At 33.0% G+C, this 17,470-nt stretch overlaps 1 protein-coding gene across 2 annotated transcripts in view; it reads left to right on the top strand.

Moving 5' to 3' along the window:
- Positions 1-17,470, top strand: part of ERGIC2 (ERGIC and golgi 2) — a 41,058-nt gene that overhangs the window by 9,136 nt on the left and 14,452 nt on the right. For both annotated transcript variants that reach the window (XM_043562215.1, XM_043562214.1), the window contains 7 exons: positions 214-356; positions 1,885-1,993; positions 4,305-4,351; positions 5,626-5,696; positions 11,394-11,434; positions 15,098-15,199; positions 16,104-16,199. In XM_043562215.1, coding sequence (XP_043418150.1) covers positions 251-356; positions 1,885-1,993; positions 4,305-4,351; positions 5,626-5,696; positions 11,394-11,434; positions 15,098-15,199; positions 16,104-16,199 — 572 coding nt within the window. In that variant the 5' untranslated portion in view covers positions 214-250. The remainder of the gene's footprint in view (positions 1-213; positions 357-1,884; positions 1,994-4,304; positions 4,352-5,625; positions 5,697-11,393; positions 11,435-15,097; positions 15,200-16,103; positions 16,200-17,470) is intronic.

The following is a 17,470-nucleotide window of genomic DNA, read 5'->3' as shown; positions in this document are numbered from 1 at the left end:
TTAATGTGTTTGTGTGTATAAATTGCCTTTCATTAGTATTTTTTTGTCAGAGTGAGATGGAGAAAGGTGAGGTTCAGCTAAATGTTAAGGTTTTTTTCTCAAGGAGGAATGAGATTGTTAAGTTGTTTCAAGAACATTTGTCACGTACCTAAAATTAAAAGAAACCTTTGTATCTTTTTTGGAGGATTCATTTATTCATCATTTATTCCTTAGCATGACTATATGAAAGAAGAAGAAGGTTTTCCTGAAGATGAGGCGACTGAATCGGAAAAAAACCTTGAGTTTGGTGAAAGAGTTGGATGCCTTTCCAAAGGTTCCTGACAGCTATGTAGAGACTTCAGCCAGTGGGGGTACAGGTAAGTATCAGTTCAGATTAAAACTCCCTTACTAAGTGCAACTTCTTGGTGAGCCAGTCAGCTCATACAGAAATGTACCCATGAGGAACTCATCAGTGAATTGCATACCTGTGACTGCTCCGTCCTCATGTCACACTGTCCTAATTTTATTGTCATATATATTCTCTTTGGCATCTAACCCATAGCAGTCTATGCATTTAGCAGTATTTATTAAAACATTACTGAACAACTTAATCCAATTTTACTGCTTTGGTGCTCTTGAGTTATGTATAATTATATATAAATAGAATTGAACTTGGAGGAAGTTATTTAATGTTGAACTGCTTGAGTTCTACTTTGGTTAAGAATAAATCAATTTAGACATTATAACAGAAATTCTTAAGTTTCACATTGTTGGAGAAGGGCAGCATGAGGTAATAGTTAAGAGCTTTGCTCTAGAACCAGACTGTCTGGATTTAAATCCCACCTCTTCCCCTTCCTAAGTACCTGACTTTGAGGAAGTTAACTTAATCCATCTATGCTTTAGTTTTTTCTTCCATGAAATGGGGATGGTATCAGTATTTCCCTGGCAAGGTTACTTTAGTGATTAAATAAATTAATATTTATAAAATGTTTGAAACAGTACCTGTTACAAATAGGAGTATTTATTAAATAAATAAATACGAAATATATAAGAAAAATATGCAACTATGACAGTATTTACTATTATTTCTTTCCCCATGAAGAGCTAATAAAATAGCATATTTCACATAAGATTGATATTTCATTTGGTAAAGTATAGTAAGGGGTTTGCTATTTCTAACCTGCAATTAAGTTTTATTAATGGAAACAGTGCAAGTTGTTGCATGATCCATTTTAAGTGTGTTATGTCATAATATCTGATAGTTCTCTTATTTTTGTCAAATCTTTTGCCTGTTTTTGTAAATGAAGTGATATATTTGGGAGATTCTAAAGTAGATGAGAGTTTTATTAGAGATTTGGAAATGTTCTATGAGTTTCTGGCACACAGATTGTTATCGCTTAGGAATTAGTCTAGGAATTTAGACTAGGAATTAGGAATTAGCAATTTAAACTAGGAATTAGTCTAATTTTGTTTTTTATAGGTTGGGCTACAGGCATGGATGATGCATTTTTAATTATGAGGGTACTGCTTTCAAATTTGTACTGTAAAACTGTGCTTACTTTCATCATTTATCATATCTATGACACTGCTGTACATTAGAAAAGAACAATTTTGTGCGTCGTAAAATTTTGGCAAATCTATTTAGTGAGAGATACCTTTAGTACTGCTGAGATAAAATGTTTTCTCAATAGAAGTGCTGTGTTTATGTTTGTGCTCAGTAAATCCTCATTTTTTAGCTATTTTAGAAATCTATGTGAATATTTTAAGAAAAGCCTTTTATAGTAGTATCCATTTACGTGGCAATCTTATAAGGGCTTTCTTTGCTAATTTTAATCCCAAAATAGTTCCCCGTTGTTTCCTTTTTAAAAATTGTTTTAATTCTGTTTTGTTTGTTTGCTTTCTCAGTTTCTCTAATAGCATTTACCACTATGGCTTTATTAACCATAATGGAATTTTCAGTATATCAAGATACATGGATGAAGTATGAATATGAAGTAGATAAGGATTTTTCTAGGTAACTTCTTTTTTCTTCTTGAAATACTTTTAGACTCAAATTGTTTTGAAGATAACATACCTTCTTTTTTAAAATTTTTCTAACTTTTTATATGTGGTTTATTTTAGTTATGAAGAAATAGTACTAGAAAATTCTCTTTAATTGCATGCATTAGGTGAAATATTTTAGAATCATTTCAATCCTGGTTAAATTCTAAAAGAGATTTTCTTGAATTAATATGCACTTGTATAAAAAAGGTTAGGAGGACATAATATATATTTAGGTGTTTTAATGGTAGAAATTGTTTAATGTTTTGAAACTGTTTACTCTTTAGATTTTGAACTATCTTACTGACTTGTGTGAGCTGGAAAAGTGTCTAAAAGCTACATTGTGTATGCTTAAAACTAGATTTATATAAATTACATCTAAATAAAATTTTAATGTAAATAGTGTCATCTTTAAACCTTTGAAAATATGTTCTTTAATTTATTTGTATTTGGATTTTTTAATGATTGAAGATAACAGTTTTATAATATTAAGACTGCACTGGGGGGGCGCCTGGATGGGTCAGTCGCTTAAACGTCCAACTTTGGCTCAGGTCATGATCTCACAGTTGGTGAGTTGGAGCCCCACATCGGGCTCTGTGCTGACAGCACAGAGCCTGGAGCCTGCTTTGGATTCTGTGCCTCCTTCCATCTCTGCCCCTCCCCCAATTGTGCTCTGTCTCTGTCTCTCAAAAATAAGTAAATGTAAAAAAAAAAAAAAAAAAAAAAAAAAAAGACTTCATTGGATGGTGGGCAGGGGTGGGGAGGGGGACATTTACTTCTCAGTTCCTATTCCAGCTCTGCCATTTACTAGCTATGTGACTTTCAGGAAGTTACTAAATCTATATCTGCATGTGCTTTAGTCTCCTTTTTCATAAAATGGGGATAATTATAGCACCTTCCTCATAGGGTTAATGAAAATTAAGTAAGGCAGTATTTGTAAATTGCTGTGTAACCTTGGTCAAATAACACAACTGACTTCTTTTGGGCCTCAGTTTCTTTGTCTATAGTATGAGTATTATTCTCGATACCATTAGTTTTCAAAGAGTTTGTTGTTTTAAGCACCAGTGAATCACTTTTTGCTTTTTTTCCAATGAAGTATTTCATAGGTTACCACGTAAGCTGAGTGGGGATGCCCAGAAGCTTGGCCACTTCACCTTATTCTCTGGTTCCTACAGCATCTCCTGAGTCATTTGGAACACAGTTTGAACTCTAGACAGTTTTAACACTCTATGGAAGCTCCAAAAATCTGTAATTCCTATTGAAACAAGATAAAATGATTAGAATGAAAAAGTTTTTGATTGGAAGTACAGGATGGGACTGATATGATTGTACTCATTCTGTTATTCACTGATGATTGATTAATTTTGATACTTGAAAATTAATTTGATTTGAAAATAAGGCATTGACTGAGCCTTTTTTAAAGCCATGCAAAATTTTAAACATCATATTGTTGTTTTTTTTCTTTTTCTGGTAGTTTGTGCATTTACCCTGAGCCACACAGACCTAGTTTTCAATATACCACTTCAGTCAGGCATTTAGGCTGCTTTGAACACCACCGGCTTATCTGCAAAACTGTGAAGCTGTATACTTTATAGGTCCATGATAGGGAATAAAAATTTAATATTTGTAGGGCATCAGGCATAATGCCTGATATATGATATTTATTTGATAAATAGAGGAGAAAGACTTGTAATTCCTTACTCTTGATTTGGAAAGTTTTACGTTTTCAAAAGAATATTCTATATAAGGTTTATGTAAACAGGTAGACTTTTCTGAGTTGCTTGGAGTTATTGTTGAGTTTGTTGAATTACCATTATCGAATTAAAGGATATTGTGTTAAAAACCTGTGACATCAGAAAGGCTTTTAGAATTGCAAAATAGAATTTTTACTTTCAAAATGCCTTTGTGTTGGCCATAATAAATGCTATCCAGTTATTTATTTATTTTTTTAATTACTTTTTAATCTTTATTTTTGAGAGAGAGTGAGAGAGAGATTGCAAGCAGGGGAGGGGCAGAGAGAGAGGGAGACCTAGAATCTGAAGCAGGGTCTAGGCTCTGAGCTGTCAGCACAGAGCCTGATGCGGGGCTCGTATTCATGAAATGTGAGTCCGTAACCCGAGCTGGAGTCGGACTCTTAACAGACTGAGCCACCCAGGCTCCTATCCAGTTTCTAATCAACATATTTTATTCTGTTTGAAATCTGAGTTTTCATAGAGCAGTTGATTTATATTTCTTATATTTTGTTGATCACTTGGCAATACTAATACTTTCTTTTTGTCTTTTAGCAAATTGAGAATCAATATAGATATTACTGTTGCTATGAAGTGTCAATGTAAGTACACATTAACTTGATGAATCCATTTATTGTTTATGTTTTAAACAATTGCTAATAAGTAAAACCACTGGTGGTGCCTTAACTTTATTTTTTCCTTTTGATATCTTAAAATGCTATGGTAATGTTATTTAATAATGCAAGTTATTTTTTTACCCACCTTATATTCTTTAAATTTCTTCTCCATAAAAAGGAGATTTAACTTTCATATTAGTATAATTAAAAAGAAAATCAGAAGAAATTCTTGTGAGTTAGAGTTCTAATTTGGGTGTATCATTTATTTCTTATTTGGAGTACCAGTTTTACACCCATGCTCTACAAACATATCCTGTTTGACTGTTTTGGTTTACTACTCTTTACTTTTACTTATGCATATTAAAATATGGATTCAAGTCTTTTAACTTAATAATGATGATACTTTTTTCTGTTTTCTTGTTGCTTCATTTGATTATACTGCTAGAAGTAGAAAAATGTTAATATGCTAGATAGATAATGTTTAAATCAGTATTGCTGTCAAAAATGAGGATGCTTTTGCATGAAAGATATCTTTTGAATTACTGCCTAAAATGTGAAGACAAAGAAGTTAGTATTTCACATAAAAGTTTTTTAACTGTGAAATAGTTTTATCTAATTAAGGAGATTAATTTCTGGGAGATTTCATTGAGAAAAACTTTAAATCTCTTTTTTCATTTATTTTTCCTTATGGTAGTTGTTTTAGGAGTAAAGAAACATATTTATGAGTCTGTGTTATTACTGAATATATCATATTTTGCTTTATTTTAGATGTTTGCATACCATTAAAATTTTAGTCTTTTCAAAATAAACTTTTTCTATTTGTTGATTTTTAAAAAGTCATCAGTAGTTTTCTCCTAAAATTTCTTTTAATTTCTAAAAATAATTCTTGTATTTAATATTTCATATACCAGCCATTTAGTACTTGTGATTAGGTTCTTGACCATTTTTGCAAAGCTCTTCAGTTCAGTGAAGTGAGTTTACACTTTTTACTATAAGAATATGAAATTACATTACATTTCATGGTATTTACTGAACAAGAACTAGAAAAAGTATTATCGATTTTTTGGAATACTTTCCAGAAGTATTTTGGAACACTTTCCACCAAAACTATGTAATGCTTCTTATTTGAACAAATAAGTGGTATAGGCAAATGATTATATATGTTTGAATTTTCTGTTAGTCATCTCTGTTTGTTAATTTATATCGGATATAGTTTGGCTCTGAACATAGGATGTAAAACTTCTAATTTTTTTATGCAGATGTTGGAGCAGATGTATTGGATTTAGCAGAAACAATGGTTGCATCTGCCGACGGTCTAGTTTATGAACCAGTAAGTTTAATGCACATGTTCTTTTTAATTAATATGCTTTGAGGTATTGTTTTCTTGAAGACAGTTTTGATATTTGCTTTTAGTTTTGTATGAGCTAGACTCTTTTTTTTTTATTCAAAAGTAATCCATATTCTTTATGAAGATTTGAGGGGGGAGTTATATCTAATCCCAAAGTCTTGAGATAACCATTGTTAATTGGATAAGGCTGTAAAGTCTGTTTTATAACCTTATTTGTGTTTTATATTTTTTGTTAATGCTTCCTAATAGTTTTCTCTTTTCTTATAGTTGCTTTAATGATGAAATTTTCTTCTTTTCTTTGAATGATTTGGAATGATTTGGAAATTCTGTCCTATTTGTATTGTACCTTTACCAAATTTAAGTCTAGAAATGTTTCAGCTGTATTTCTCTTATCATAATCAAGAATGAAGCAATATCTAGAGGAGAAATTTTCTATGCATTTACTTCTCTCTTCTTCATATTTCCATTTCCCAAAGTTAGTGAAATCCTGACATTCTTTTTACTGTTGGCAGAGTACGAGTTGTGTATAACCAATTTATCAGAAACACCACCACATGACAGGGGCAGGTAAAACACATTACAGGAGCAGGTGATAATAAGTCATGATAACCAGCTCTAAAGAAGCTTTAGGGAATAAGGAATGGAACTCCCAGCCCCTTTGAGTTGCTCACTGCTTTGTTGGCATTGTGGTACTTATGTTTATCCATGCATTCTTGAGTTCTTTTGTTTATCATTGACAGTTGTGAACACTTCTTTAAGCAAATTGCAAAGTGAAGACTAAAGGTGATGGAGAAGGATTAGAAGTAGCTGAATTTCATGGGAAAAAAAAAAAAGGAAGCCTTTAGGTCAGTTTTGATTACCAAATTATTTGTAGCTTATAGTAATAAAATATATTTATGCCTTTTGAAACACACTTTTTAAGTAGAGATTTCTACAGAAAAGACAACTTTGTTATTGCCACGCTGAATCTCTCTGCTCCCTAACTCCTGTATTCTCACTCAAAAAAACTGATTTCACAGTAATTTTTTATGAGGTTAGGTACCTTACACATTCAGGTACCATGTTATCACATATTAAACTAGTATCTAGAGATGTAGATCTCGATAATTATTAGACACTTATGATGTTTGTATTACATTTCATACTATTAAGAATAATTACTGTTTTAACTCTGTTTTATTGCTTTTATTTTCTACCATTATTTTTTATCATTTTGCAGAAGGACTTTTTGAGACTTCTTAATCAGTAAGAATATGTGGGTTATATTTTATAGACTCTAGCACAACTGCCTACGTTGTTCTGTTCTTCATACATGTGAGTTTAGCTCAGGATATGGTGTTTTGTATTCAGAACTTTATAGACCTTCCTTCATTGTTTTCTGATGCAATTATTTTTTCCTTCACGTATAACCTTTTCATGCTTGAATGCTTTTTTCTTTTACTTTTGCAATTCACATATTTATCCCATATATCCAGGTGTGGATCCCCTTTGGGTGTGGATTTTTTTGTTTTTGTTTGTTCTTTGGTTCTTGTCGATCTTAATGATCTGAATTTTAAAGTTTATATGTGTATATATATATATGTATACACACACACATACATATACACACACTCATACACACACACACACACTTTTTGGCTTGTTTATCTGCTTTAATTTTGTTTAAAGCAGTGGTTTTACCTCTGCTTTTTAAAATTCTTATATGATGCTGAATCTCATGGAGTGGTTCTCAATATTCTTAGGATGTATTGGATTTAGCAGAAACAATCTTACATTAGATGTGTATTTCATTACTTACATTAGATGTGTATTTCATACTTCTCTGAGTTCTGAGAAATTACCTTGATCCAGCATGACCTATCTTCTTTTCAGTGCCTTCATTATATTTTAAAATTCAATGATTATATTCTATATCTTTAATATCTCATAGATCATTCCATTTTTTTCCTGTCTGCATGATGCTAAATGTCAGTGAGAAATAATTAGAAAAACTTAACACTTTTCTTATTCCTAGCAATGGTATCATAGAGGAAAATTAGCCCTCATACTTGAGATTGACCACTTTTTTCAAGTTAATGAATCTTTTTATGCATTCATTTATTTATTTATTTTCTTGTCTAATTTTAGAATGGGGATATAAAGTGGCCCATTAAGTGATTGAGAGTTGAAATAGACTTGAGTTATGTCAGTTCCTATCTGACCCACCTTCTCCAACACACACACTTTTTTTTTCATACCTAGATGAAAGGGTATAGATTTAGATATGCTGTGTTTCTTTTTTTTTTTTAATCCTTATTTTTGAGAGAGAGACAGAGCATGAGCAGCGGACAAACAGAGAGAGAGAGGGAGACAGAATCTGAAGCAGTCTCTAGGCTCTGAGCTGTCACCACAGAGCTCAACATGGGGCTCAAACTCATGAACCATAAGATCATGACTTGAACTGAAGTTGGATGCTTAACCGACTGAGCCACCCAGGTGCCCCTATATTGTGTTTCTTTTAAATCATGTTAGAGCTTAAGATGCTTTTGAAGAGGAAGGAAGAAGTCGGTATTTGGTCCAGGATAGTGGAGTGGTCCATGAGGGCCCTCCCAAATTTTCTTTTCTGTGTTTGTTTTGACAGGCTAAATTGAGCTAGGGTAACTCCTTTCTTTAGCTCATGTGACCATCCTCATTAGCAACCAGCTGTGGCAGCATTCTTGCTTAACTTAGAACACTGTCCATGCCACATAAGAGCTAGGAATAACACTGCTTTGGAATGTCCTCACCATGTGGTCTCTGGCACTTGATTGAACTCCTGAAAGTGCGTCTAGGGTAGAGACTGCTTCTTCCTTGGGTGTCTTACTATCTTTTATCACTGTTTCCTCTCTTACTCTGAATTAGGGACTTTCCTTGTTTCCTAATATAAACTTCTCTGTCCCATGAAATAAATTATGTCTTGGACTCTTTTCTCACTTTAGTCTCCCTTTCACCCTTGTATGCAAGCTTGCATAACTTCTTGACGATTTCTAGCATGGGGATGCAAATTTAAAATTATTTAAAATGATAATATAGATTGTGTCCTCATTTTATGTTTCTCTGAACATTATGAAAATTTGGTTTTGAGGAGACTTAATCATCTTTAACCTCCCCTCTAAAATTAAAAAAAAAATTTTTTTTAATATTTATTTACTTTTGAGAGAGAGAGAGAGAGAGAGAGAGCACCAGTGAGTGAGCAGGGGAGAGGCAGAGAGAAAGGGAGACACAGAATCTGAAGGAGGCTCCAGGCTCTGAGCTGTCAGCACAGAGCCGGACGTGGGGCTCGAACTCACAAACTGTGAGATCATGCCCTGAGCCAAAGTCAGATGCTTAACCAACTGAGCCAGCCAGGCACCCCTAAAATTTACTTACACTTTTTCTTTAGCATTCTCTCCTTATTCTGAGTGGCTCTCATTCCTACTCTTTTTTCACATTTGTTAAGTCCCTGATTTTGTTTACATATATTTTCTGGAGAGCTTGTCTCTCTAGCTAGATTTTTAAGCTCCTGAAAAGCGTTAATTTTATCCTTTCTTCTTTGTTTCACAAAATGTGAAGTATAGGTGCCTTGTTAGATAATAGGCACTAAGGAATATGTTAGAATTATGCAGTTGTAACAAGATTATTGATTATTACATTGTCAACAGTTAGTCATCTCTTTCAGTCACTTGTGGAATAGGAAAGCTTTATTTAAATTTAACTGTTGTATGGGGTGTGTGGGTGGCTCAGTCAGTTGAGCCTCGGACTCTTGATTTCGGCTCTTAGGGTCATGGGATGAAGTCCTGTGTCGGGCTCCACACTGAGCATGGAGTCTGCTTGAGACTCTTTCCCCTCCTGCTCCCCCCCAACAACAAAAAAATTAAATTTAACTGTCATATAATTAAAAGTCATGTCTTGGCCAGAAAGATAGGAACTTAAAAATACTTAATTGTATACTTTTTATTAGTAATTTTTAAAATGTTCAGTATTTCTGGTAAGTATTCGTTCCTTTGTCCTAATTTATATTAAAATATTTAGGTAAAAATTATCAATATAAAATTATTTGAAAAAATGTTTACTTTTTATGTTTTCATACTTACTATCCTAATATGTACTCCGAATATTAAAAACTTAACCCTAATAGCTTTACTAGTTTCCAACTTGTGATCACACATTATGCTATGAGAGTTACTACTTTGCTATTTACTATTTACTATTACTTTGCTATTTACTATTTCATTACTATTTCATTACTATTATATTTGCTATTTACATATTTCATTACTATTTCTTTATACTTAAAAGAATTTAAAAAATGGTGGAAAAGTGAGGAATCTGACAGCTGGGTTTATATATAGACTCTTACAGTCTCTGATTTTGGAAGAAGTTTTTAACCTATTGAGCTTCTTCCTCACATAAAAAAAGGCAAGAATAATAACAAACTCAGAGCTTATTCTGAAGGTTCAATGAAGTGATGAATTAAGTAACATAGTACGTAGCATGCGGTAGGCTACTCAGTAGATCCTTTACCCACATGCTAAGCACTACACTAAGCAGTTTGGGGAAGTCAAAGGAAGAATCACATAGTCCCTACCTTCAAAAGTTTTATTTACAAGGTAACTGGGAAGCAGTTGCATGCAGCCTCTTGTTTGCCATCGTGTGTTTTACAGATGTTAGCATTTTCCTTGCATGCTATGGTGGGAAAAGGGTGGGAAACATGCTGTAGACAAGTTCAGCAGGAGTAATCAGAGACAATTTCATTGTAATCAGAAAGATGGAGGCAATTTAACCTGGAGGATATGGTATGTAGGATTTTGACAGACATGAGGGTCACAATTACAGGAGACGAAGTTCCCAGGTTGGTATAATTAAATTACTAAAGGCAGAGATGTAGAACTATTTGATAGAATGAAGGCTTCTTCCACTTTGATTAAAAAACTGAGGATTTTATAGAGAGAGAGTAGTAGGTTAGGAGCCGATTATGGAGGGATAACTAATATTGCTAAATTTAAAAAGTAGAATCTATATGCTTTGTTATGATTACCTTTATAAAAATCAAAAGTGGCCTTTTTATTGCAAGGTTAAATTGTGGATATTGCCATAAAGCATGGAAAGCTTGCATATTTCCCTCTGATTCTACAAGTCACCTAGTCTGACTTTGAATCTATGAAGATGGTACTTAAATACAATTTCTTGAATTATTCCTTATTTTATTCATACATTTGGGAATTATAGGGCAATTTGTGTAGCTTGTTTCAAAATTGTTGATTTCATCGTGGCATCTTTCTGGCAACAATGTGGGCTTTGGATGCTTGGATATTACAGTTGAGCTTTATGTTTTTCTTTTTCTTTTATAAAAACTTTTATGCACGTATCATTTAAATGATTTTAAGTCCTAAAATACCATTTTGTACATATGCCAGATTATCAGCTTATAGTCATTCCTATAAATGTGGATAACTGTAACAGGTAAATATTTGTGATCAGTAAAATTCCTTTATATTGGCTTTGAGTAAGAATATTATAGATTATATTTTTTCACTTACAGAAGATTAAATGTAAATCATGAATACTTGTTTTTATCAGTATTATAAATTTGTTACTTGCTCAAAGAAATTTTTTTTTAATTATGATATAAAAGCCAAGAGAAATTGACAGTGCTAATGATTATGTTTTCCTTTATTTCAGGTAATATTTGATCTTTCACCACAGCAAAAAGAGTGGCAGAGGTAATAAGTGAATTAAAGTATTGTGGTCCATGAAATCTGGATCAAATTTTCTCTATTTTGTCCATTTTGAATTATTCATAGATTTAACATTTTTGTGGGCAGTTTTAGGGGTGAAATATTAACAGAATATAATATTTAATCTTTATAATTTCAAAAATATTGTCAAATTATAGGAGAGTTTTGTATAATGTTTTCTCTAGTGTACTTTGAATCATAAGTACATTTTAGTTTTCATTTAAAATTTTATTAAGTATTTAAAAATTTATAAGGCAATATGTGATCATTTAAAATTCAATTTGAATATAAAGAGTATGAAGTAAAGGGTATATATTAAAAGTAAAAACCTCTTCATTATTACTCTTAGTACTGCTGACTAGCAGTTATAACTAGAGTTAAATTTCTTTTGTAGCCTAGAATTTTCTGTTAATTTACAATTTTCTGTATGTTTGCATATTTGCTTGTGTTTTATTTTTCCCATTACAAATGGTGTCTTTCTATACATTCATTCTAGAACTTGCTTTTTTCTACCTAGCCTGGTATTTTGGACATCTTCCCATTTCACTACATACAGCATTCTGATAAACTATAGTTCTTATTTGATTTTTATCACTGGGCATTTAGATTATTTGCAGGATTCTAATATTAAAAACAATGCTCAATGAAATTTCTTGAACCTAATTCCTTATATACTGGTGTGAATATGTGTAAGTGTGTAAGTGTATAGAAATGGAATTTCTCTTTCAGAGGATATTTAATTAACATACTGATAAGTTCTTATCACAAAGAAAAAAATTTGTAACTATGTGAGATGATGGTTGTTAACTTATGGGGTGATCGTTTTGCAAAATAGAAATATGTCAAATCGTATATTGTACACTTTAAACTTATACAATGTGATATGTCAAGTATATCTCAATAGAACTGTGAAAAAATACATTTTGATAGGTGATGCCAAAATATCTTTACTTACACTCCCAAACTGATAGTATTTGTTTCTATACAACCTCACCAATAGTGGGTATAACCAAGGCTTTTTTACTTTTGCCAATTCTGTGGGTGAAAATAGTATTATGCTTTTTTTAAATTAACATTTCTTTATGAATGAATCACTTGAATATCTTTATGGATTTTTTTTCCTGTTTTATTTATTTCTTTTTGTGTGAAACTGCTCATTCATGCCCTATGCCCATTTTGCTTGGTTGTTGGTTTTCTTTTTTTTCCTGATAATTTTAAATAGTCCTTTGTATATTAAAGAAAGTAGTCCTTTGTTATAAATGGTTCCCCCACCCCTACTCCCATATAGTGCTGTTTTTTTTTTTTTTTCTTTTTTTTCTTTTTTGTTTCCAGGGCTTACAAAGGCTCTACCTAATTTAAGATTATTGCCAAAACAAAAAAACAAAAACCCTTTTTCCCATCTTTTTTTCCTTTTTTTTCTTTCTAAGTACATTTCAAAGGCATTTCTCTTTTAATTTCCAGTTTTGCCATTTGTGGAGATTTTAAAATTGAGGTTGAAATCAAATGTAGTTGTCTCTGGGCTTGTAGCACTTTTAGTAGAAAGCCATCCAGAGATGAAAGACATTACTTTAATCCAGAACTATTAAAGTGAGAAGCCTCCTTTCACATGGAATTTTATTCAGTGTTCAAGACACTGTGTTTTTACTATTAAAATGATGGCTGTTTTCCATAATAGAGGTGTTTTTTTTTTTTCATATCTTCATAAATGGAATATAAGCTTAGATATTGGTATATTTGAGACAAAAGTTACACACAGAGTTTGCTGTCTTCAACCTCTTTTTCCATTGCTCAGCACTGAAATTGGACTCTGGAAATACAAGACACACATCAAATAAGAAACTTTCAGTTTCTGGTAGCATTAGATCCAAAGATTTTGTCTTGAGATGTGTGAATCTGAAGATGGGATCTGGTTGTTGAATCTTCGTAGATTATCAGTTCTGCTTCTAAACAAATATTCTAGAATGGACTAGAGATACCAAAGGACTAACATCCTGAATAATGTACATATTAAATGGTTCTTTACCTTTAGAGTTTGCTGAAAGAGATGAAGTTTTCTTTCAGCTGGTATTCTGCTTTTTAAAAATATTTAAGATCCCAGTTAGTCTCTCTCCTGTAGCAGTAAATAAATCTCAAACCCTAGACATAGCCTTTTTGATTTCTGCTTTTTAGTTCTAGATTTAAGATTTATTCTGAACTAAATTTACAGTGTAAAAATGAATTGTTATTTTAAATAGACCTATTTTACCAGTGTTTTTAGTGAGTGGTGTGTAAATATTTGATCTTTCACTTGCACTTCTAAAAAATGTTTATCATTATGGTGGGGAGTGAAATACTAGATTTATGTTTGCTTCCTTTTATAAGGGTCTATATTTGTTTATAATTTTCCCCAAGTTTTATATAGGTAGATAAACTTTTTTTAAAAACACTTTATTTTTTAGAGTAGCTTTAGATTCACAGCAAAATTGAGCGAAAAGTAACAGAATTCCCAAATATCCACTGCCCCCCCCACCCCCGTGCATAGCCTTCACCATTATCAATACCTGGCACTACAGCGGTACATTGCTTACAATCTGTGAACCTGTATGGATGCATCATTATCACCCAAAGTCCATAGTTTACTCTTGGTGTTCTACATTCTATGAATTTTGACAAATGTATAATGACATATGTCTACCATTATAGTATCTACAGAATAGTTTTGGTGCCCTAAAAATCCTCTGTGTTTTGTCTGTTTGTCCCTCTGTGTGTAATTTTTGTACCTGGTGAGTTTGAACTTTAAACAGATGATTTTGGATTTTAGTTATCTGAAGACGTAGAGTTAAAGGAGGTAAAATAGGATTATATTTAAAGGTACAGACTTATTGCTAAACATGGTAGGAAATAACATGGCCCAATGGTAGAAGTGTTAGAGGGAGAGAAAGCTGTTATTCTTGGTTTTGTTGTTCAGAATAAATAATTTTATAAGTTACTGTGAACATAAAGAAATTTGTAAAAAAAAAAAAAAATCTTGAACTAATTTGTTCTATGGGGCTAGGTATATTTAAAAAGAAAATCTAAGTATGGGTTCTCAAATATATACTTTGTTTTATACTTTTATGCCTTATATGCTAATATTCTTTTTAAAAATTACAGGTAGAGTATAATATTTTGCTCAGAATGGTCTTACACCATTTTTCTTTGGAAAAAGAGACACCATAATGGCCTATTTTGTAATGAGAATTAGATGCTTGTGGTATGGGTTTATACCCCAGTAATCTCCCACTTAAGTCCACCAAATCTGTTGTACTTGTCTTATTCTTTGTACCTGTCACACTTTATTCCGTACCCGACAAAAGGTAAGAATTTTGTAACAGCTGCATGCAAGCGTGAAAAAGGAGTTTAGATACTCAGGTGAGGAGAAGCTCCTTAGTGACTCTGACTGCACATCTATTATTCACTCCATCAGCTATTAAACTTAGCTGCCCTACCTCATTTTTCCTTCTTTTAAGGAAATGACCAAAGAAAATTTGGTACTTTATTTTAGAATAAAGTCTTATAATAAATATATGGGCTAAGTAAGTCAGCTAACCATTGTTATTTTAAAAAAGTGTTAGCTTTCTTGTATTCCTAGGTGTATTTGTAACCGTTGCTTGTTGATGTTGTATGTAGGATGCTGCAGCTGATTCAGAGCAGACTCCAAGAAGAACATTCACTTCAAGATGTCATATTTAAAAGTGCTTTTAAAAGTGATTCAACAGCACTTCCACCAAGGTGAGATGTAATTTTTAAATGTACAACTATTTATTAGGATTTGACTATGACAAAGTTTGAGTATTGGTTTAGTTCCTGAATCTCATATTTCTTAGAGAAGATGTAATCATTCTGTATGATGATTTCTTTTTACTCTTAAATTTATAGCCTGTGATATTGATCATCCTGATCACAAATAATATTATTTCATTTTCATTTAATTTTTCTCTTATGTGTGTATGGCATACTTCCATATAAAATTATATTAGGTTTTAAGAACAAATTAATTGCATTTGCCATTATTTTATGAGGATGTAGAAACTTTGGTTAGGAGTTTGTGTTTTTATTTCACTTTTTTTTCTCTTTTTTAGGTTACAACAGGTGATATTTAGAAATGCTATAATCATGAAAATGATCATTTAAATTTAAAACTATACAGAGGTTTGACATTTGCTTAGGAAGATGTCATTGTTTGTTTGAACTTGGATGGCATGCCTTCCCTCATTCTTACTTCCATCTTTCTCTGTCCCCTACAGTGCCAGAAACAGCTGACAAAAGTATGTTTTTATTGGACTAATTCTTTTAATCTTTCTTTTCTTACTGGCCTTAGTCCTGTGGTCAGATGTGAAGAACCATGGAACGAATATATGTGTGTGTGTGTGAATATATGTGTGTGTGTGTGTATGTGTATATATACACATATATACATGTATATATATATGTAATTGTTTTTCTACTTTGTAGATGTATGAGTTTTTATAAATGTGTAGACTTCAAAAAACTGCTGTGGTACTTTTGACATTTAGATCATTACCTAAAAATTGATTTTTAGGGATTCTTTTCCCCATCTACAAAGTGTTCCTTCCACAGGACGGTGACTGTGTTGAGTGTGCCATAAGTAATCCTTCCTCTCATGTTGTAACAGGGAAGATGATTCATCACAGCCTCCAGATGCTTGCAGAATTCATGGTCATCTCTATGTCAATAAAGTAGCGGGGAATTTTCACATAACTGTGGGCAAGTATGTTCTTTTAACTTACTGAAAATACTTTAGACAAGTTGGCAGCTTGGTTTAAAAGTAAATTCTTTGCTAATCAAATAACATAACTACTAAAGGACTGTTTACAATGTTGTGTATCTGCATTTTTGATATTTTGAAACTTACATTCAGGGCTTCAATCTCAGGATAGAGAAGACTACTAACTTTATTTAAAAATTTTTTTTAATTTTTTTTTTTTTCAACGTTTATTTATTTTTGGGACAGAGAGAGACAGAGCATGAACGGGGGAGGGGCAGAGAGAGAGGGAGACACAGAATCAGAAACAGGCTCCAGGCTCTGAGCCATCAGCCCAGAGCCTGACGCAGGGCTCGAACTCACGGACCGCGAGATCGTGACCTGGCTGAAGTCGGACGCTTAACCGACTGCGCCACCCAGGCGCCCCTATTTATTTAAAAAAATTTTTAATGTTTATTTATTAAAAAAATTTTTAACATTCATTTTTGAAAGTGAGACAGAATGTGAACAGGGGAGGGTCAGAGAGAGAGGGAGACACAGAATCTGAAGCAGGTTCTAGTCTCTGAGCTGTCAGCACAGACAGAGCCTGATGAGGGGCTTGAACTCACAGACTGCGAGATCATGACCTGAGCTGAAGTTGGACCAAGCTTTACCGACTGAGCCACCCAGGCACCCCAGTGTTTATTCAATTTATTTTTTTTAATTTTATTTTTTAAACTTTTTAATGTTTATTTTGAGAGAGAGAGAGCGTGCGTGAGTGGGGGAGGGGCAGAGAGAGAGGGAGACACAGAATCCAAAGCAGGCTCCAGGCTCCGAGCTATCAGCACAGAGCCCAACGTGGGGCTCAAACCCACAAACAGCAAGACGATGACCTGAGCCCAAGTTGGACACTCAACAGACTGAGCCACCCAGGTGCCCCTATTTATTTTTTTAATGTTTATTTTTGAGAGAGAGAGAGCGTGAGTGAGTGCGTGTGTGTGTGCACGTGCACATGAGCAGCGAAGGGGCAGAGAGAGAGGGAGACAGAGGATCTGAAGTGGGCTCTGTGCTGACAGCAGAAAGCCTGATGTGGGGCTCGAATCCACAAACTGTGAGATCATTACCTGAGCTGAAGTCGGACGCTCAACCAACTGAGTCACCCAGGTGCCCCAAGAAGACTACTAACTTTAAAAACGACTTCAAAACAAAAGTAAAACAGTCATGTTATAGTTTATAAATTAAATGAGCTGTAAGTGGATATGGATGAAAACCTTCTACTTGCCAAGTATTAGTAGCCA

This window comes from Prionailurus bengalensis, chromosome B4 (genome assembly GCF_016509475.1).
Source record: "Prionailurus bengalensis isolate Pbe53 chromosome B4, Fcat_Pben_1.1_paternal_pri, whole genome shotgun sequence".
NCBI classification, from domain to species: Eukaryota; Metazoa; Chordata; class Mammalia; order Carnivora; family Felidae; genus Prionailurus; species Prionailurus bengalensis.
This window is presented reverse-complemented; position numbering and strand designations above follow the sequence as displayed.